This window comes from Armigeres subalbatus, chromosome 2 (genome assembly GCF_024139115.2).
Source record: "Armigeres subalbatus isolate Guangzhou_Male chromosome 2, GZ_Asu_2, whole genome shotgun sequence".
NCBI lineage: Eukaryota > Metazoa > Arthropoda > Insecta > Diptera > Culicidae > Armigeres > Armigeres subalbatus.
Window position 1 is genome coordinate 97,784,532 of NC_085140.1, and position 18,983 is coordinate 97,803,514.

Below are 18,983 nucleotides of genomic sequence, written 5' to 3' on the forward strand. Positions count from 1 at the left end.
TCCTGATCAATCCGGGTCAGCCGGCTGATACGCTTCGTAAATATGTTCCATGCGTGCCCCACACATTAAGTAATATTATGAGTGCTGATCGCTTATGATACCGAAAGATCGTGACCAAAATAGAGGGAGATAGACGTTAATAAAGCTTATCAGTTTAGCACCACCAGAAAAAAAATAAATCAAATCAACTCTGTTTATCAAAATTATATCCTTACCGCCTCGAAACTGCTATTACTTAGTAAAGTAACACACTGAATCGGGGAATCAATAGTGCTGTCCAATGAGCAGCTCGAAGTAGCTCGAAGTTGTTCCCGTCCTGTTCGTTCTTTTTTGTCAACAAATGGGCATGAGCAGGACAGGGAGAAACTTCGAACTACTTCAAGCTCTCATTGGACAGCACTAATGCAATGTAACGCAGAGTTTAAACCCTCTCTTCCGCTAAGTAAAACTAAAAACAAACCTTCTAATAATACGATGCGTAGAAACTATCCTAAAATTGTGCATGATAAAATAAATTATATTATTTGCTAATTTCGTTAAACCCTAACTACCCCACATTACACTGGCCCGCTTGGTGTCAACCGGTGGCACTTGGTCTTAACATTCGTTTTCTTTTTAAATTCTATAACAATTGATCATGCTTGCCCCCCATATTAGTAATATGTAGAACGAATGGTTGACTATTACTATACTAAGTATAGTAAAAGACCGGAAGTAATAATTGGGCCAGCCACCACCATAAGCATTTCCCCCCATAAATATATACAAAATGGATAAGAATTAAATTTGTATGAGAAATAAAATGAGAAACGTAAATAATACAGTAACATCCCAATTTTATCACTGGTGAATGTGGGGATAAAATAGAAAATGTGACAAAATCTGAAAAATATAATTTTTAACAGTTTATGTATTGGAAAGGCAAAATGCGTGTAGGGTTCCAGTAATTTCTAGTCGAAAAGGCTTACAAAATCCTGGACAGGCACTCAGAGATGATTCACAATTAACCACAGGCAGTGAAAGTTATTTCATGAAATTAATTGTTGTTTGTATTCTTTACGAAAATAAAAAAAAAACGACTGAAATTTTCTTTTTTTGGGTGATAAAATCGGGTCAAAAACGTGATAAAATCCTATAAAATCGGGTCCACACTATATTGCGAAGATGATGATTTATTTGACTTCAAAGAATATTACGAATGAAATGAATATAAGCCGAAATTTTGGTATATGTATTCTATAAAAATATTGCCGCCAAGTGATGAGTTTGATTGTTGGTCCGATCCAGAATTTTAGTTCATGGATAACAAAATGAATTTGATGTAACTAATAATATAATAATGATTGGACTGATGATAAATACAGAGAGAGAAAAAAAATCAGCTGGAAATATAATGAATATGGTACATCCTCTTCTGCCGTCTTATTTCCTGATACAGAGATATCTGATGGTATAATTCAAACTTCTACCATCGAGTATTAAAGGATGTGAAAGAAAACGATCAGAACAGTCAGGATAGTCATTGAGTTGAAGAACATGTTAAATGTGAGAAGGTTCACTGTATAATTAATATTAGAAACGAAATGCACTATGAATGAATGAAAATAATGAGTATAATGATGCTGATTTGATTGATTTAAAAAAAATTAAATGGATGGTATGAATGAATATGAGTGCCATATAATAAACTAATAACTAATAAAACCCCGACGTAGGTCTGATTTCCGGCACTATGTTAGGCACTCGATAATTTACCAAAGCTCGTTGAAACACATTTTTGCAGTAAATGTAATAGCCTGCTGGAAATATCTGTCGTATACATACATTTATGGAAATGTGTGGCATAGTATGAAAATAATTACATATTATATTCTTAATGTCTACTTTTGAAATCATTCATAAATTGTTAGAAATGCATATATTATTTAAAATGCACACGGTAATGAAAATATGAGATTTTTCTATCGTACTTAAAAACATTAAAACATAAATGGTAAAAATTGAGCTATATCAATTTGAGAGAAGATATACAAGTATATACATTCTATGAATCACCTACTTCAGTCGCGCCATTTGCATTAACGGAACCATACACTACTACCGAAACAAAGTTATTATGGTTTATACCTAAAATGTGAACATCAATGTAAATATATAAACGCAAAAATATCATCGCCCGATTTTGTGAGATTTTGTTTGAATTAGCATAAAATGGTAAAACAGAAGGTGTACTCACCATTTCCGTGTTCCCCAAAACTACTTACCTCACACTGACATGAATTGACCTACCGTCAGCTTACAGGTATGGTTCTCAAATCTGATAGCCGAGGACATGCCAACCCACGTCATTGGATACCCAAGATCCTTAAATCCATCTGTATGTTGGTCCTCTCTGTCCCCGCCTAACCACACCTAGCAACGCCATCAGGCTTCTATATGCTTGAACGTTGCTCTGCTGTCGGGGCTAATGGGACATCAAACTTTGCATACTGCTTTGAGACTTCGAGAAAGACTTCAGATAATGTGCACGAAAAGGCCTTCCTTCATTCTTCGGATTGGCGACGGTAAACTCCTCCTCACTGAAACTGCGCCGAAAGCCACCCTTACACTACTTTACACTCTTTACCACTCACAAGCTTTTCAAATCAAAAAAAAATTAAATCCGATAGAAAAATTGACGGAAGTAAGAGAGCAAACAAATTTTGCATCCTATCAAGACGGTCTGCAAATGTTTGATGACAATAAATACAAATTTGTCACGAGTTCATGCGGAGTTTCTATATATTTATTTATTTACTTTCTTCCGAAAAAAAGGTAATGGATCATAATTTAATGATGTCATCATTTTGTTCTTTGCTTTCAGGTAATCAAATAAACAGGACCATATGGCTCATATGAGGTAACTATTAACACTGTGTCAGTAATTGTAATTTATCAGCCTCCACCCTGGCCGACACTGTCCGCCCATCTACGCAAGTTAGGTGAAGACCTACCAAGCTAACTAGTAAGCACTGTTAAAAAAATGGAAAATATCTAAAAATATGAAAACTTACGCAAGATAGAAATTAAGGGAAAGCTCATCAAAATCATGCACAAGTAGACCCGATTTTTTTAATCATGTTACAACAATTGTATTTTGTTTATTGTTGTCATTTAACAATAATTGTAAGTTGTTTACTAATGCACTTTCGTTAGAAAAATAAATTAAGGAACAAATGCAACTAAATCACAAATAAGTTATTTTGGCCGCAATGTGCTTCTTATTTTATCTATGTAAAATCAATAGGGTGTATTCTTTCAGTATCGAAAATAGGGGGAAATGACGGCTTTGGCAGGTTTTGTTCTATTATTGGCAGAGGGGTTTTTTATGACTGATTATGCTCAAATTTGGCCCAAACATTATTTGCATATCGAAGAATATTGTGGCCAAATTTCATAAAAATCGGTCAGCAAAAACCCCCCTGCCAATAATAGAACAAAACCTGCCAAAGCCGTCTGTTCCCCTAAATGTTCAAAATTAAACTAGAATCCATCTTATTGAATCTCACTTAATTTAGTACCATCATCATATGCTCAAAATTTGTTCATCGTAAACGATTCTACTGGTAATTTCCTCTTCCACATCGCACCGTTCGTCACTTTCTCTAACCAAGATTGTCGATTCCTCGGATAACAACGAATCCTCCACCAGTTGATTCTGCTCATCGTTTTCCACTGATCGCATGTGTTCTCCGTCTTGTGTGTCTGCATCGCAATGAGATCTTCTGACGACAAATAACTTAGGTTGATTCTTATATGTACAAAACTCTTGAAATGTTCAACTTACACAATATCTAGCAATCCCTTATTCTCCTTGATGAGGAGCTTCGCCATGCTCAGTATTTGGCTGCCTACTTCTTTCCACTGCTCGTCGGTCTGATCTTCCGCGGCGCACTGCTTGTCGTCCAATTCTTCAAAAACGGACCTCCGTTGTCGAGAACTTACCTCCTCAATTTGATTAATCTGTAATTTTATAGCAAATGTAAAAACTGAATCAGTACTAAATAGACCCCTGAATCAACGCCGAACAATTTGCAGACATACCTCTTCATCAATTTCTTCCACACTTCCACTTCTACACAACTGTTTCAGTTGTGCCTTGTACGACTCCTTGTTGCGCTCGACGTTCTCGAACAACTTGGTGCGAATCTGCAGCATTACGTCGTCTTGTTTTTTCAAGCTGGCAAGCATTTGGTTCTCGAAGCGCAGCTGTTCGACTTCCTTACGCAGGGTTGCCACCACACTGTGATACGCATCCACTTCCGACTGAACAAGCTTCATCGGATCGTTCGTCTGCATTTCGATTATTTGCGTGTCTTTTGCGGTGAGTTCTTTGCGCAGCGCTGTCAGTTGTTGCTGAAAATAATAAATTCTCAAATTTTAATGTTATTGAACCATCCAAAATTATTTATCCACGAACCTTCAATTCATCGCTCGATTGTTGCGTTGCTTTGAATTCCGCCGCCCGAACTGCGTCCTTCTCCAGAAGGTCAAAAATGGTTCGGTCTCGCTCCTCAACAGTTGCAGTGGATTCTGCCAGTTTCTGCTTCAGTCTGCTAATCTTATCTTTACTTTTGAAGAGATCGTTGCATTTCTGAGTCAATTCCTTCTGCAGGCTGTCGAGTTTCTTCTCCAGTTCCTGCAGACCATCCCGCGCGATCGTATCTCGATTGTTCGCCAAGGACCGCACCTTGTTCATGTTGAACTTCATCTGGGGAACGAAAACCAAAATAAATGAGAAAAATAATGATTCAAAGATTAACAATCCATTCCAAATCCGAAAGAGAGTTAAATAGCACTAAACGGCAGAATGAAAAGGAAAGATAAAATAAAAACGTCAAATAACCTTCTGAATATCATCATCGCGGTCCTCAATTGACCTACGAAGTCGAACGATTTCCGACTCCAGTTGCTCAATACGTTTCTGCTTTCCATCGCACGAGTCGCCCAGGTGCCTCATTTTGGAAAGAATCTCCTTCAAGCCCATTTCCTGAACCATTTCCTGAAGAGCCTCGCTGCCGTCCGGCGTCTGTCCTTCGCACGGTGGACTGCTAACCTGGATCCCGGAGTCATCGTTTTTTGTTTCTTCCTTTGCGTCACCTTGTTGCGTAGCCGCTTTACTCGGCGTTACCGCATCGAACTTAAATGGCTCTTCCTTCGGTGAATCCGTTTTCCGGTGGATCATCGGGGATTGGCCACTTTCCAGCTTGGCGGTTGCCGTCGCTGGGCGTTTGTTTCGCAGATAGGCTGGAAGGGTGCCCAGCCGGTGGACTCCCAGCGGGAGCTTGTCGTCCACGGTAATGCACGAACTGGAGGACGGATGCGTCACCCGCGTGGAAATAAAACTGGTCGTTGGACGCGCTTTGCCCGCCAGGTTAGTGTTTGACGATTTCCGGTCTGCGAGATTCAGGTGGCTTTGCCTGCTGGAAGTCCGCGATAGGGTGCTTGATTGGCGGGAATGCACAAATGTCAGCGTGGACGATTTCTTTGGGACGCCAGTGTTGACTTTTGAGGTTATTTCCTTTGTGGTTTTTAATGCTGGGGATGTACATTGGTGGGCACTTATGTGAATTGTGGGCTAATTTATTGAGCTTACCTTTGAACTCCATGATATGCTGCACAGCACTCACAAGACGGAAAGTTTAAAAAACGAACGAAAAATATTACGCGATCAGTTTTTGTAGGAATCGAAAATGACATGACAGAATCAGACTACTGTGATTAGAAAAATAGCATCTTGAATTTGATCTTGAATAAATCGAAAAAATACCAGTTGAGGAAATCTTCCGTTACGCTACCTTTCTCGTGCTTAGCTAAGAAGCGTTAATCCTTTTTTGTAATAATTTAATAATCAAAGCAATAAATCGAAACTACATGAAAAATTGGACAAAAATAATAGATGTCAAGGATTAAGGAAACATTTTGGTCTCGAATCTCTGGCATGTGGATCAAAATCAATTAAGATCGATGAGTAGAAGTCTGAGATCAATGTTCATTGCAAACCATATAATATGTAGGGGCAGATTAAAAGTCCCCTTTGTGGAAAAGCCATCAGAATCCGAAAACCAACCTCCATCGCGGTTAGCTCTTATTTTGCAACTAGCGGAAAATACCCAGCTTTGCCCGGGTGTTGCAAATGTCACAATGGACTTATTTGCAGCACCGCACTCTAGATCAATGTCCGTGCGTTTGTTTTGTTTTTCTCAACAGCTGACCCAAAATTGTATTCTAATGATTTTTTACATTTCCCCGTTAAATTCAACAACTTTTTGTATATACAAACCTTGCGGATCCCAAAACGAATCGATTAGGGAAAAAATCTTGTAAATCGGTCAACCCGTTCGCGAGTTAAATCGTCAGGAAGCAATTAATTGCATATTATTCGGCAACTCGGCCGTACGAAAACCATTTTTTTGTTAAATATCTTGGCTGTGCATATGCACAGCACATGTTTCGAAATGGGCAAATTGATATGAATTTTGCGAAAAAGAATCCACGTGTCTTGGAGGGACTCGAACCCTCAACCTCCTACTCTCTAGATAGGCGTGGTAACCCCTACACAACAAGACCACTTAAAGGTCACGCTTGCGGAAAAGCCATCAGAATCCGAGTACCAACCTCCCCCGCGGTTAGCTCTCTTTTTTGCAAATTGAATATCTTTCGGATGCTTGATTTGTCCAATCTCCACATGTGCTTTACTGTTGTATATCCACAGCCAAGCGAGTGCACATTGTTTATTAAACGAGAGGATCGCACTCCATGCCTCCAGGAAGGAAAACTCAACTCATTTTTATTATATAGATTTTAAAAATTCTTAAAAATGCCTAAATTTATATTCATTCGAAAGTTTTCGGCGAATATATTAAGGATCCGAGTTAAATTCTTCAGAAAGATGAACCCCTCGTTAGTTATACACGAAATCAATTTAATGGACCCCTTGATTTTTGTCAATTCTTGACTCACCAAAACTGTCATAACGTTTTTAAACCGATCATAGAGATCAGCATATCGTTGGAAAGAGGAAGAGTGCAGCCATATTGAATTTAACCACCATCTTGGATTTCTTTTTGTAAACTATTTTTCCGTTAGGTTCGCAACCACAACCACTCGCCGAAAGCTTTCGAATGAATATAAATTCAGGCATTTTTAAGAACCTCGTGCAACTAATGGAACAGTCTCAGCGAGAATTACTCAGATTTCATATCAATTTGTCCATTTCGAAACATGTGCTGTACAAATGCACAGCCAAGATATTTAACAAAATAATGATTTTCGTACGGCCTAGTTGCCGAATAATATGCAATTAACAGAAATAAGAAGTAAGGAGTGATGAGTGAGAACAGTTATTGGGCCGAAAAGTAAAAAATAAGGTGTAAAAAGTAAGACGTCTCACTACTCACTCCTCACTTTTCACAGTCAGAAGTGAGAAATGAGGAATGAAAAGTGAGACGTCTCACTTTTCACTACTTTATTATAAATGAGAAGCGCGAAGTTAGTAGTGAGGCGTCCCCCTTCTCACTTTGTTCTTTTCACTTAACGCAGTGAGAAGTGAAAAATGATAAACGAGAACTGAGGGGTGGGAAGTGAGAAGTTAGACGTCTCACTTCTCACTTTACTTACTTACTATAATGAACACCTGCAGCCGTTGAGTGTTCTCCACTGATACACACCATGTTTCGCTAGCGTATAACAGCACAGATTTCACGTTAGAGTTGAAAATTCGTATTTTGGTGCGTTCACTTATCTGCCTGTTTTTCCATATATTTCTTAAACTCGCAAAGGCAGCCCTTGCTTTCTTGATCCGTGCGCCTTGGTACCGCCGTCTGACGCCATTTGGCTACCAAGATATTGGAAGGTTTCAACATTCTCCACTGGTTGCCCGGCTACTGTGAAACTGGAAGGAGTCACCGTGTTTACATCCAACGATTTGGTTTTGTTGACGTTGATGACTAGTTCGTAGTCAATGAATACCAAGTAAAGGGACTCTTGGAAATCGTTGACCTGCTCCAGAATGATGCGGAGCGTGACAATATGGTCCACACAGGATCTTCCGGCACGGAATCCGACTTGCTGTCGCCGGAGAGTCGCATCGATCTTCTCCTGAATCCGGGCTAGGATAATTTTGCCCAGAATTTTGAGAACGGTACACAGCAACATAATGCCTCGCCAGTTATCGCATACAGTCAGGTCACCCTGTTTGGGCATTTTCACCAACATACCTTGCATCCAGTCGACCGGGAAAGTTGCGGTGTCCCAGATATTACGAAATAAACGATGCAGTAGTTGAGCGGATGTCATGGGGTCAGCTTTGAGCATCTCGGCTCATATGCGGTCGACCCCTGGGGCTTTATTCGATTTCATGCTCTGGATGGCTGTTTGAATCTCTAGCAGTGATGGAACTTCGGTATTGACACGTGTTATACGTCGGATCCTAGGCAGATCATGCCGAGGTGGTGATGGCCTGGCTGGCACTTGAAAAAGTTGTTCGAAGTGCTCAAACCAGCGTTTCAGCTGGTCAGTTGGGTCGGTCAATAACTGATCATTCGCGACATTCACAGGCATCGTTGCATTCATCTTCGCCCCGCTAAAGGGTCGTGAGATATCGTAGAGGAGGCGAATGTCGCCGGTTGCGGCGGCTCTCTCTCCTTCGTCGGCCAGAGAGTCGGCCCACGCTCGCTTGTCCCGTCGACATGAGCGTTTTACTTCCTTCTCAAGAGCCGCGTATCGTTGACGGGCTAAGACTTTGGCTTCTCTGGTTTTCGATCGCTCTATCGCGGCTTTGGCTTCTCTTCGCTCCTCTATCTTCCTCCAGGTCTCATCGGTGATCCATTGTTTTCTCTGGGTGCGCAGTTCGCCCAGATTGTTCTCGCTGGTGGCGATGAAGGCATTCTTGATGGCGGTCCATTAGTCTTCCACGCTGCCACCTTTCGGAATATCTGCAGCACGCGTCTCCAGTTCTTCAACGAAGGACCGTTTCACCGTGGCATCTTCCAGTCGGCGTGTGTTGAATCGTCGTCCAACTCTCTCCTCCTGTCGACGAATCCGCGCAATGCGCAGGCGTATTTCGCCGATGAGGAGGTGATGATCAGACGCGATATCGGCACTACGTTTATTCCGTACATCAAGAAGGCTCCGTTTCCATTTTCGGCTGATGCAGATGTGGTCGATTTGATTTTCTGTAAAGCAGTCACGGGAAACCCACGTGACCTTGTGAACCGGTCGATGAGGGAAGAGCGATCCCCCAATCACCATGTCGTTATTACCACAAAATTCTGCGAACAGCTCTCCGTTTTCGCTCATTTTTCCGAGACCATGGCGTCCCATAATGCGCTCATGGTTCGAGTTGTCGGATCCGATCTTCGCATTGAAGTCGCCCAAACAGATCACTTTTCACTACTTTTTTATAAATGAGAAGCGCGAAGTTAGTAGTAAGGCGTTCCCCTTCTCACTTTGTTCTTCTCACTTAACGCAGTGAGAAGTGAAAAGTGATAAACGAGAAATGAAGGGTGAGAAGTGAGAAGTTAGACGTCTCACTTCTCACTACTGGTTTCTTATTTCTCACTGTGAAAAGTGAGTAGTGCAAAGTGTAGTGTAGTGCAAAACTGCTCACTTTTAACAGAGAAGTGAATAGTGAGACGTCTCACTTTTCACAGTGAGAAGTGGGAAATGAGGAGCGAGTAGTGAGACGTCTCACTTTTCACTCCCCATTTCTTACTTCTCACTGTGAAAAGTGAGAAGTGAATAGTGAGACGTCTCATTTCCAACTTCACACTACTCACTTTTCATAGTGAGAAGAGGGAAATAAATATGTACTAAAAAGTGAGACGACTTATTTTTACACCTCATTTCTTACTTTTTGAATGACCTATTCAGCCAAATGTCCTGTTCGGCCCAATGATCAATTTGGCCAAATTACCTATTCGGCCAAATGTCCTATTCAGCCAAATGTCCTATTCGGCCAAATATCCTATTCGGCCAAATGTCCTATTCGGCCAAATGTCCTATTCGGTCAAATATCCTAATCGGTCAAATGTCCTATTCGGCGAAATGTCCTATTCAGCCAAATGTCCTATTCGGCCATTGCCCTATTTAGCCAAATGTCCTATTAGGCCAAATATCCTATTAGACCAAATCTGCCGCAATCTGGAAAAGTGACGTAACAGCCATTTTACAACATGCATGTTTTCCATTTTTCTGTTAAAGAGCTCGATGAGTAGTACTCGTTAACACCATTTTTGGAAAATGACGTATACGTCACTTTGTCAGATTACGGCAGAAATGTCCTATTCGGCCAAATCTCCTTTTCGGCCAAATGTCCTATTCGGCCAAATGTCCTATTAAGATAAATGTCCTATTCGGCCAAATGTCCTATTCCACCAAATGTCCTATCTGGCCAAATGTCCTATTCGGCCAAATGTCCTATTCGGCCAATTTCCTATTCGGCCAAATGTCCTATTCGGCCAAATGTCCTATTCGGCCAAATGTCCTATTCGGCCATATGTCCTATTCGGCCAAATGTCATATTCGGCCAAATGTCCTATTCGGCCAAATGTCCTATTCGGCCAAATGTCCTATTCGGCCAAATGTCCTATTCGGCCAAATGTCCTATTCGGCCAAATGTCCTATTCGACCAAATGTCCTATCTGGCCAAATGTCCTATCTGGCCAAATGTCCTATCTGGCCAAATGTCCTTTTCGGCCAAATGTCCTATTCGGCCAATTTCCTATTCGACCAAATGTCCTATTCGGCCAATTTCCTATTCGACCAAATGTCCTATCTGGCCAAATGTCCTATCTGGCCAAATGTCCTATCTGGCCAAATGTCCTATTCGGCCAAATGTCCTATTCGGCCAATTTCCTATTCGACCAAATGTCCTATTCGGCCAAATGTCCTATTCGGCCAAATGTCCTATTCGGCAAAATGTCCTATTCAGCCAAATGTCCTATTCGACCAAATGTAAGAAAGGGGAAGGTAGGAGGTAAAGCTAAGAAAGTGGGTGGCGTCGTCCGGTGTTACAGGACGGACGCAAAAATAGAAGGAAGGAGGTAGGACGTCAAGGACGAAATAAATGTGTGCACAAATTAAAGTGGGAGTTTTTTCATGAGAAAACCAAGAATGAGGCTTGTGGAAGGGGGTCTCACTAGTGCTGGGAGTAATACGGCCCTGGCCCTTAGTAGGTTACAGGCATTTTATATGAAGAAAAGGGTTCATTACCCACACAAATGTTGTCTGTTGTGGTCTTTATTGGCTAGCCATAGTCTTCTCTTTTCCATAGTAGATCACATCCATAAGATATGACACCCGTCACTTCTGTGCGAGGGTAATGACGAGTGATTGCTAGAGTTCAACATCCGTAGATAGACTTGCGAGTTCCGATTGGTCAACAGTAGATGAAAGATGCGATTAAAATCTACCCTAAGCTCTGTGCCATCCTCAAAACCAGTTTTAGGACGCACGAACCATACATCAAAAGCTCTCTTCATAATCATGCAACCAATTGTTAGAGCCTATAATCAGTAAAATAAAGAATTCCAAACCGTGTGTATTATTCGCATTGACTCCAGCTTCATTGACTTCCGGGTACGTGATGCGTACTGTGAGTTATTGCCAATCGAGCCCGAAGAACTGGCTCCGAACACTGTTTTTTTCATTTTTTATCTATATTTAACCTTCTGTCTGTGCTCAAAAAAACTTACGTTGTCTGTGCTCTGGGGTCAAATTGACCCCAAATCGAAATTGCTATAACTTTTTTAATGTTTGGCCAATTTTTGATTTATGGGGCTGTTTCGAAAGATAATTTAATCATCTTTCAGGTCGTTACCAAAGATTGACTATTGATGGGCGGGTACATCGCGGGGAGGGGTTTTAGTGAACAAGGGTATAAAACGAGTGATTTTTCATGATTATTTTACTTATATCCGAAAATCCTTTCTATTTCGAACTGCACCTTTTTTAAAAAGGTTATGCAGGAAGGCATGTGCTCTGGCATGAGGCGTTGATAAGTTTAGAACTCGGCTGCCAGGTGGTGGTATATTTGAATTCATTATTTTGGACTACTTAAGATATTCCGATATATAGAATTCTCCTCAATGTAAATATTCTTATCGCACAAATTCTAAAATTGGAAGACGTACTAATTATATTGAACACCGCTTTGTAGTGCTACACATCCTGAACAATGTTGCCGAATACAACTTGAGTGTAGGTACGAGGGATCTCAAGCTAAAGCAATATTTCATATATGCAAGAATATTGCAAGTACGCTAGCTCCGCCTATTTGTAAATTTCCTAATTATTTATTCCGTCACATGACAGTCAATTCCCACCAGACGAACTTTATTAAAGACGTCATCGTTACAAATTGCAAATTTGTGCGATAAGAATATTTACAATAAGGAAAATTCCATATATCGGAATTACTTGAGTAGTCTAAATTAATGAATTCAAATATACCGCCACCTAGCGAACAAGCTCTAAACTAATCAATACCTCATATCAAATCACACGCCTTCCTGCATAACCTTTTTGAAAAGGTGCAGTTCAAAATGGGTAGGATTTTCAGATATAAGTAAAATAAGCATAAAAATCACTGTTTTTGTATCCTTTTTCACGAAAACTCCTCCACGCGATGTACCCGCTCAACTATAGTCAAATTTTGGTAACGACCTGAAAGATGATTAAATAATTATTATCTTTCAAAACAGCCCCAAAAAATCAAAATTGACCAAACAATAAAAAAGTTATAGCAAATTCCAATTTGGGGTCAATTTAACCCCAGAGCACAGACAACGTAAGTTTTTTGAAAAAAGTACACTGTGGCCAGGGAGATTTCAAGATTTTTCAAGCGAATTTGCACCTAGGAGACAGATCTCGGCGAGTTTTACCAAACTACCAAAAATTAGGAGAATCGGTTGAAAATTAAAAAAATGGCAGCCACTCAAAGTGGCCTGGGGTCATATTGACCCCAGAGCACAGACAAAAGGTTAAATAAATCGTATAAAATATAATTGATGCTTCTGATTGAGTTACTTGAATCACGAATATTGTAGTTACAGAAAATTTGAAGAATCACTCAAATCTTGAGTTTTCTCGAACCGGTCTATTCCCCGTTCTAAAGTCACTGTCAATTTAAAGTATATATACTGCCAAAGCTTCCTGTTCAAAATCTTCGAATGGTTTCGTATCCGCGTGTACTCTCAACTCCAGTCTGACCTGACGTTTTTGATTCCATCTCAACAGAAATTCCTATAAGGCAACGCAAAATTAATTACCAGAGAACCATCACACTGCAACCTACTTCGAAATATACCTCTCCGTCTCCTTCACCCATTGTCACACCATTTGAACATCGAACTCCTTTCGGATCCTTTCAATTGCCCCGAGAAGCTGCGTTCGGATCCTAAATACAACGGCGTCCAACTCCTGTTCGTTTGTGAGCATCAAGTTTCCGAATCGAAGCTGTTTGGCTTCCTGCTGCAACGCATCCATCTCCTCCTGGTTGATCATTGGTGCAACTTTTGACTCAAGTACCGCGACCAACGCCTCTTTATCGGTAAGTTCTGCTCGCAATGTGGTTAGTTGTTGCTGAAAATGTACAAATATTTACTTATGATAAAATTCTTCGATTTTATACGTACTTCCAAGTCTTTGACAAGTTGTTTCATCACTTCGAGCTCCGTCACCCGTTCGGCTTCCTTTTCCACCAGCTCAAAGATGGTGAGATCCTGTTGCTCAACTTTTGCGTTGCTTTCTACCAATTTCTGTTTTAATTCAGCAATGTGGTTCTGGCATTTAAGAAAATCGTTGCTCTTATTCAACAATTGCTGTTGCAATTCTTTAACCTTCTGCTCGTCTACCAATGCTTCTTCCGGGTTGATCTTATCCTTAGAATTTGTTGAAACTCTTTCGATTCCGCATTCCATTTGCTAAAAGATTACATTTGTAATAGTTTCGCTTCGCATTAAATTTAACCTTGGCTAACCTTCTGGATGTCTACATCTCGTTGCTGAAGCGCACTTTCATGAAGAGCAACCTCCGCTTCCAGTTGCGCAATCCGCTCTTTTTTCCGACTGCAAATGGCTTCCAACTGGCATATCTTATCCAAAGCTTCATCCCAAATGATCTTTTTCCCCGAACTGTTTGAAGTATGTCCTTCACAGGGTGGACAACCGGCCGAATAATTCATCGAATGTAAAACCTTATCTCGCGGCTTCGCCACCTTTCTCGGCGTGTCGTATCTCACTCCCGCACATGCTCCATGGAACTGGAATGGCTTCGACTTCAGTTTATCCGACTTTCCAACCGCTGTCATCGGACGCTTACTACGTAGGTATTTGGGGTACGCGCCCAACCGGTGGACATCCAATGGTAGCTTGTCGTCGACGGTGACGTCGAGACCGGACGAGTGGGACACCCGTGTGGAGACGAAACTGGTTGCGGGTCGGGGCTCTTTCGGACAGGTATCAGAGCCACGCCTTCTGGATGTCCGAGACAAGGAGCTTGGCTGACGGGACTGGATTGAGGGTCCTGTTGTCGAGGAACTGGAGCTGATTTTGCTTGCGGACTTCAAAGCTAGTGAAAGTGTAGAATCGTTGTTTCATATTATGTTGAACAAATATAATTCAATCCCAACAAACAATTTAAACTAAATAAGCTACTTATTTAGCTGAATAAAAAAACAAATTTTGGGGAAAAAAAGCTATTTATCAGCTTCCAATGTTTGTTAGGAATAGCTCGTAAAAGCTGTCCAATAAATCAAATAGGCGATCAAATCAAACTGAAGCTTGTGTCATTCCACGTTTGAAGGATTCCATCGATAAGTTTACCTTTGAATTCCATAGTTCTTTTATTTTAAATGCGGAAAACCATTCGAATTTTGAATTATTGTAACTGTTATGGAAAAAAAATCTGAAATCATAGAACGTCGAAGGATTTTGAAAGAAACTTCCGTTCAGAAAATTGAATCGTCACACGTAGACTACTACGATTATAAGATTCCAGTCCAAACCTATAAGGATGTCCAAACGTCCAAACCTCAGGTTCAAACTACCAACAGTAAAGGGAGAGCCGGACGGAGCAAAAAAGCTATCAAATAGGCAACGTGATAAAATGGAAACAGCCAACTTAAATTTTGATATCTTTCAAAGGGCTGAAAATTCCCTGAAATAAAGATCGAGAAAGAAATTTAGATAACACAAATCACTAAAACAATAATATGACTCCGGCCTTTTTTTATTGGCTGCTTTATTGCCGCAAGTCTAATATTCCAAACATTTGCAAACGTGTGGCACGCGAAAAACATTCTACCCAGAACTGACCTTGAACCACCGAGCCGCAACAGCACCGTCCGCCTATTTCCCAGTCCAGTCACGTACGAGAATGTTGAAACAAACGATTTCGGGATCCACTTAACGATGACAATTATGGGGGGAGGTTTTCTCCATTTTTGTCCACATTCGAACTCCATTCGGCGTGTTGCTTGCTTTGGAGCCAAACAATCAACGCTGTTTCTTGGTTCAGTTGAAATTTGGTTGAGCACCGGAAATGATGTTTAGCAACTATGAATGAAACCATACGTCCGAAGAAATTCATACTACGTAAAAATAATATTGATATATTAAAAATTGCTTTGAAAAATAGCAGGATATCGTAATTTGCAAGAGGCCTTATTTGAAATTCTAATGGGACATTAGCGAACCGCTACACAAACGTTAGCGTGACACGCAAAAACTTCCGCGATATTAAATTTTAGCAGATATTTGTTCAAGGTCAACCCGTATGTTAAAATTTCACGCTCCAGCAGTAGCAGCACAGCAAATATTTATTATGTGACGCCATCAAGCAGGAAAAACAGATATGCGAGACTTCTCATGTCTTCCAATAATATCGTTTTAGTGATTCGCTCCGACTTAGTACAGTGTTCTTTTCCGCGTTTTTTTTTTCAGCAAAAGAAAACTTTCCTAATCCTAAAATCCTTTCCTAAAATCAGAAAAGAGCTTCAAATATTCTTAAGTCAATTTGCTTTTTTCATGGTTCAAATTTCAAATGTCAACGTCATCGGCAAAGTTCGTTCCGGAGTATTCGAAAGTCACCTTAGACTTAATATTCGAGCTCGTGCAGCAGGAGCACACCCACGAGGAAACTAAAATCCTTGAACCTTTGGCCCTTTGCTTGGGGCTCGGACCGAAACGACACGGCGACGGAAATATTTATTGGCAACGAATCGGGTTTGCTCCCGGATTTTTCCAAACGTTGGCGATGCCTTCAGGTGCATTATTTATTATTTGTCGTGTCAAAAGCTGAGTGCCGCAAATGGTGTGGGATACTGTTTTTCAAGAGCTTCTTATTGAAATACGAAACATGTTTGGAACAACAGTTTTCTATTAATTTAATCAATACTGGACTAGACAAGTTACTATATGTAGTAATAATCAGCCCTTTGCGGGAGATTTTGAACCTGTTTTCATAAAATGGGAATGTAATCTTCCGAGTGATTATCCAACTTTGACGTCAGAGAGCGACTGGATGCTTCCGTTGGCCTGTTCTATAAATGTGTCTTTTTTGCCTAAGTCTGCACTGAAGCGGGACAAAGAACTGGAAAATTCCATTAGCGAGGAATGCGTAGGTCGGTTGAACATCCTTGAAGTTGATAATCCCAAACAAGGTGACTGGAAAGCCAGACATAGGAATGTAGTTTGCTAGCTGAGTCTTATTTTTCATTTGAAATGGGCGAGAAAATATGAATTGTGATATTTCGCATTGTCTAGATACCTAAATTACTGGAGCTACGACCCTATCTAAAGTAAAAGTCCATATTCAGAATTTTTTCATTCACTAGCAAATTTAAAAATAGAGTTTTCTTCTCATTTTATATGGGAATCTCGAATATACTTTATTTTCACCAAAATATTCATATAACAGTTTATAAGAGAGGCGATTCGTAATGAAAGCAATGCAGGACAAAACAAACGCATGAAATCAAAAGCAACTGGAATATGCATTATCTAAGTCTAGATCATTTAAACATTCAGCAATGATCCTTTGTAGCAATTTCAAACACTTTCCCATCAAGCGCTGACTGAACACCAACACCACTTGTCTCTACTAGGAACCATGTGCTTTTTATCGGTAGAGTAAATGGTTATGCCTATTTTTATTTTAAAATAATGTCTTCACGCCAGAGCTTCAAATCGCACTCTCGAGTGCAATACTTAGCAGTCACAAACGAGGTTGACACTTCATCTGCAATCCGAATACTTGATTGGGAGCCATCAAACTATGTACGTAGCAGCCAAATCAGTTTCGCCGGAAAACCGTGTTCAGACATTATCCGCCACGGCTGAATACTATTCACTGAATCGTACACGGCTTTGTAATAAATTAACAGATAGTGAGTCTGCACTCCCGGAATTTATCGATGATTGACCCTCACGTAAACCTGTCTGGTACTCGCCGACGAAGGACTCCTGTTGTGATCTCAGTCTGTTGAACAGAAACCTTCAATAATTAACATACTCTAGTCTTATAGATCGGGCATACAAATAGAGAGATATAAGAAAAGCCATTTTAAAAGTGAGAAGTGGAATGTTCGAAGTGAGGAATAAGCAATGATTAATGAGAAGTAAGCGGTGCGATGTTCGTAGCTAGTAACGAGAAGTGAGCTGCGATAGGTGAGAAGTAAAAAGTGACTAGTGAGAAATAAAAAGCGGAAGGTGAGAAATGGGAGATGACAATAGCGAAGTGAGAAGTTAGGCAGAAGGGGTGTCCTACCAAAGGCTGAATACTCATAAGGGAGTGACAATTTACAATTTTTTTAATAATTCAAACAAAAAGTGTGACATAGGGGAGAAGGGGACTGAAAATGGCATTTTTTTTGCGTTACCTAATTAATGGATCTTCCCCAAGGATGAGCTCAAGAGTCTGAAATCTTGAAAGGTTGAAAATCTCGAAACGCTGAAATTCTCACAGGGTGGAAGAAAAAGAAAACTGAAAAGTATCAGAAGGCGATTGGTGGGATAAAATGAATCGAAATCTTACGATGGAGTACAAGTTGAGTGGCTGAAAAGTGAATAATGAATGAAAAATAAATAATAAAGAGTGAAAAATAAATAATTAACAAATGAAGGTTAAGGAATAAAAAATAAAGAAATAAGAATAAAGATTATAAACTAAAAAAAGAATATAGATTAAAAAATAAGGAATTATAATAAAGATCAAAGAAAAAAATAAAAAATAAAAAAGATCAAAAAAAAATTAAGGTTGAGGAAGGTTAAGGAATAAAAAATAACGAATGAAAAATAAACAGTAATAAAAAGATAAAAATAAAAAAAAATAAAACATAAAAAAAGAATAAAAAATAAAAATAAGATGAAAAACAAAAATTGTAAAAAATTAAAAAGAATAAACAATAAAAGATAAAAAATAAAAAAAAGCAGGAGGAAGAAGAAAGGAAGAAAAAGACGGAAGGAGGAACAAAGAAGCAGGAGGCAGGAAAACGGAAGAAGGAAAAATAAGGAGAGTAAAGAAGTAAGAAGAGAGATGCAAAAAAGAAGAAGGAAGGAAAATGAAGAATGATGGAGGGAAGAATAAAGAAGAAGAAGAAGGAAGAAGGTACAGGAAAAAGGTATAAGTTAGAAGGAATAAAAAGAATAATTCAAGAATGAAGAAAGAAGAAGGAACAAGAAGTAGAAAGGAAAAAGATCGAAGAAGAAAACAGGAAGAAAGAAGAAGAATGAAAGGAGAAGAAGGAAGAAGGAAAACGAAGAATGAGAAAGAACGAAGAAGAAAACAGATAAAAAGATTAAGGAGAAAGAAGGAACAAGGAAGAAGAAAGATAGAGAAAGGACCAAAGAGGAAGGGCAAAGGAATCATAAAGAACTACGAAGAAAGAAAAGAGAAAGAATGATAAATAACTACGGCACAGTAGCGGTTAAGTAACACAGAGT

The 18,983-nt window shown here is 39.8% G+C and overlaps 3 protein-coding genes across 12 annotated transcripts in view; 1 reads left to right on the plus strand and 2 right to left on the minus strand.

Annotated features, from left to right (window-relative positions):
• The window catches only part of LOC134210268 (uncharacterized), a 332,517-nt gene that overhangs the window by 50,745 nt on the left and 262,789 nt on the right, over positions 1 to 18,983 (plus strand). The gene's annotated exons all lie outside the window — the stretch shown is intronic.
• On the minus strand, positions 3,518 to 5,781 carry LOC134214749 (interaptin-like). Of its 3 annotated transcripts, none has more exons than XM_062694075.1 (6): positions 5,636 to 5,781; positions 4,886 to 5,577; positions 4,460 to 4,750; positions 4,084 to 4,395; positions 3,827 to 4,002; positions 3,518 to 3,761 (listed from the first exon to the last, which is right to left on the minus strand). In XM_062694075.1, the coding sequence occupies exons 1-6, from the start codon at positions 5,646 to 5,648 to the stop codon at positions 3,566 to 3,568; spliced, it is 1,680 nt and encodes a 559-aa protein (XP_062550059.1). In that variant the 5' UTR covers positions 5,649 to 5,781; the 3' UTR covers positions 3,518 to 3,565. The 3 variants fall into 3 exon arrangements, with proteins under 3 accessions (XP_062550059.1, XP_062550058.1, XP_062550060.1); XM_062694074.1 differs by having other exon boundaries at positions 3,518 to 3,764; XM_062694076.1 differs by lacking the exon at positions 3,518 to 3,761 and having other exon boundaries at positions 3,892 to 4,028.
• Positions 13,007 to 15,968, minus strand: LOC134210251 (uncharacterized). Of its 2 annotated transcripts, XM_062686293.1 has the most exons (5): positions 14,865 to 15,960; positions 14,021 to 14,610; positions 13,677 to 13,964; positions 13,337 to 13,623; positions 13,007 to 13,284 (listed from the first exon to the last, which is right to left on the minus strand). In XM_062686293.1, the coding sequence occupies exons 1-4, from the start codon at positions 14,875 to 14,877 to the stop codon at positions 13,372 to 13,374; spliced, it is 1,143 nt and encodes a 380-aa protein (XP_062542277.1). In that variant the 5' UTR covers positions 14,878 to 15,960; the 3' UTR covers positions 13,007 to 13,284; positions 13,337 to 13,371. The 2 variants fall into 2 exon arrangements, with proteins under 2 accessions (XP_062542277.1, XP_062542278.1); XM_062686294.1 differs by lacking the exon at positions 13,007 to 13,284 and having other exon boundaries at positions 13,464 to 13,598; positions 14,865 to 15,968.

Bases quoted from the DNA above. Each gene is read 5' to 3' on its own strand.
- LOC134214749 (XM_062694074.1), bottom strand. The intron at 4,396-4,459 runs GTTCGTGGATAA...TATTATTTTCAG, and splicing joins AATCGAGCGATGAATTGAAG to CAACAACTGACAGCGCTGCG. The intron at 3,765-3,826 runs GTAAGTTGAACA...ATTTGTCGTCAG, and splicing joins AAGGGATTGCTAGATATTGT to AAGATCTCATTGCGATGCAG.
- LOC134210251 (XM_062686293.1), bottom strand. The intron at 13,965-14,020 runs GTTAGCCAAGGT...GTAATCTTTTAG, and splicing joins GAGATGTAGACATCCAGAAG to CAAATGGAATGCGGAATCGA. The intron at 13,624-13,676 runs GTACGTATAAAA...GTACATTTTCAG, and splicing joins AACTTGTCAAAGACTTGGAA to CAACAACTAACCACATTGCG.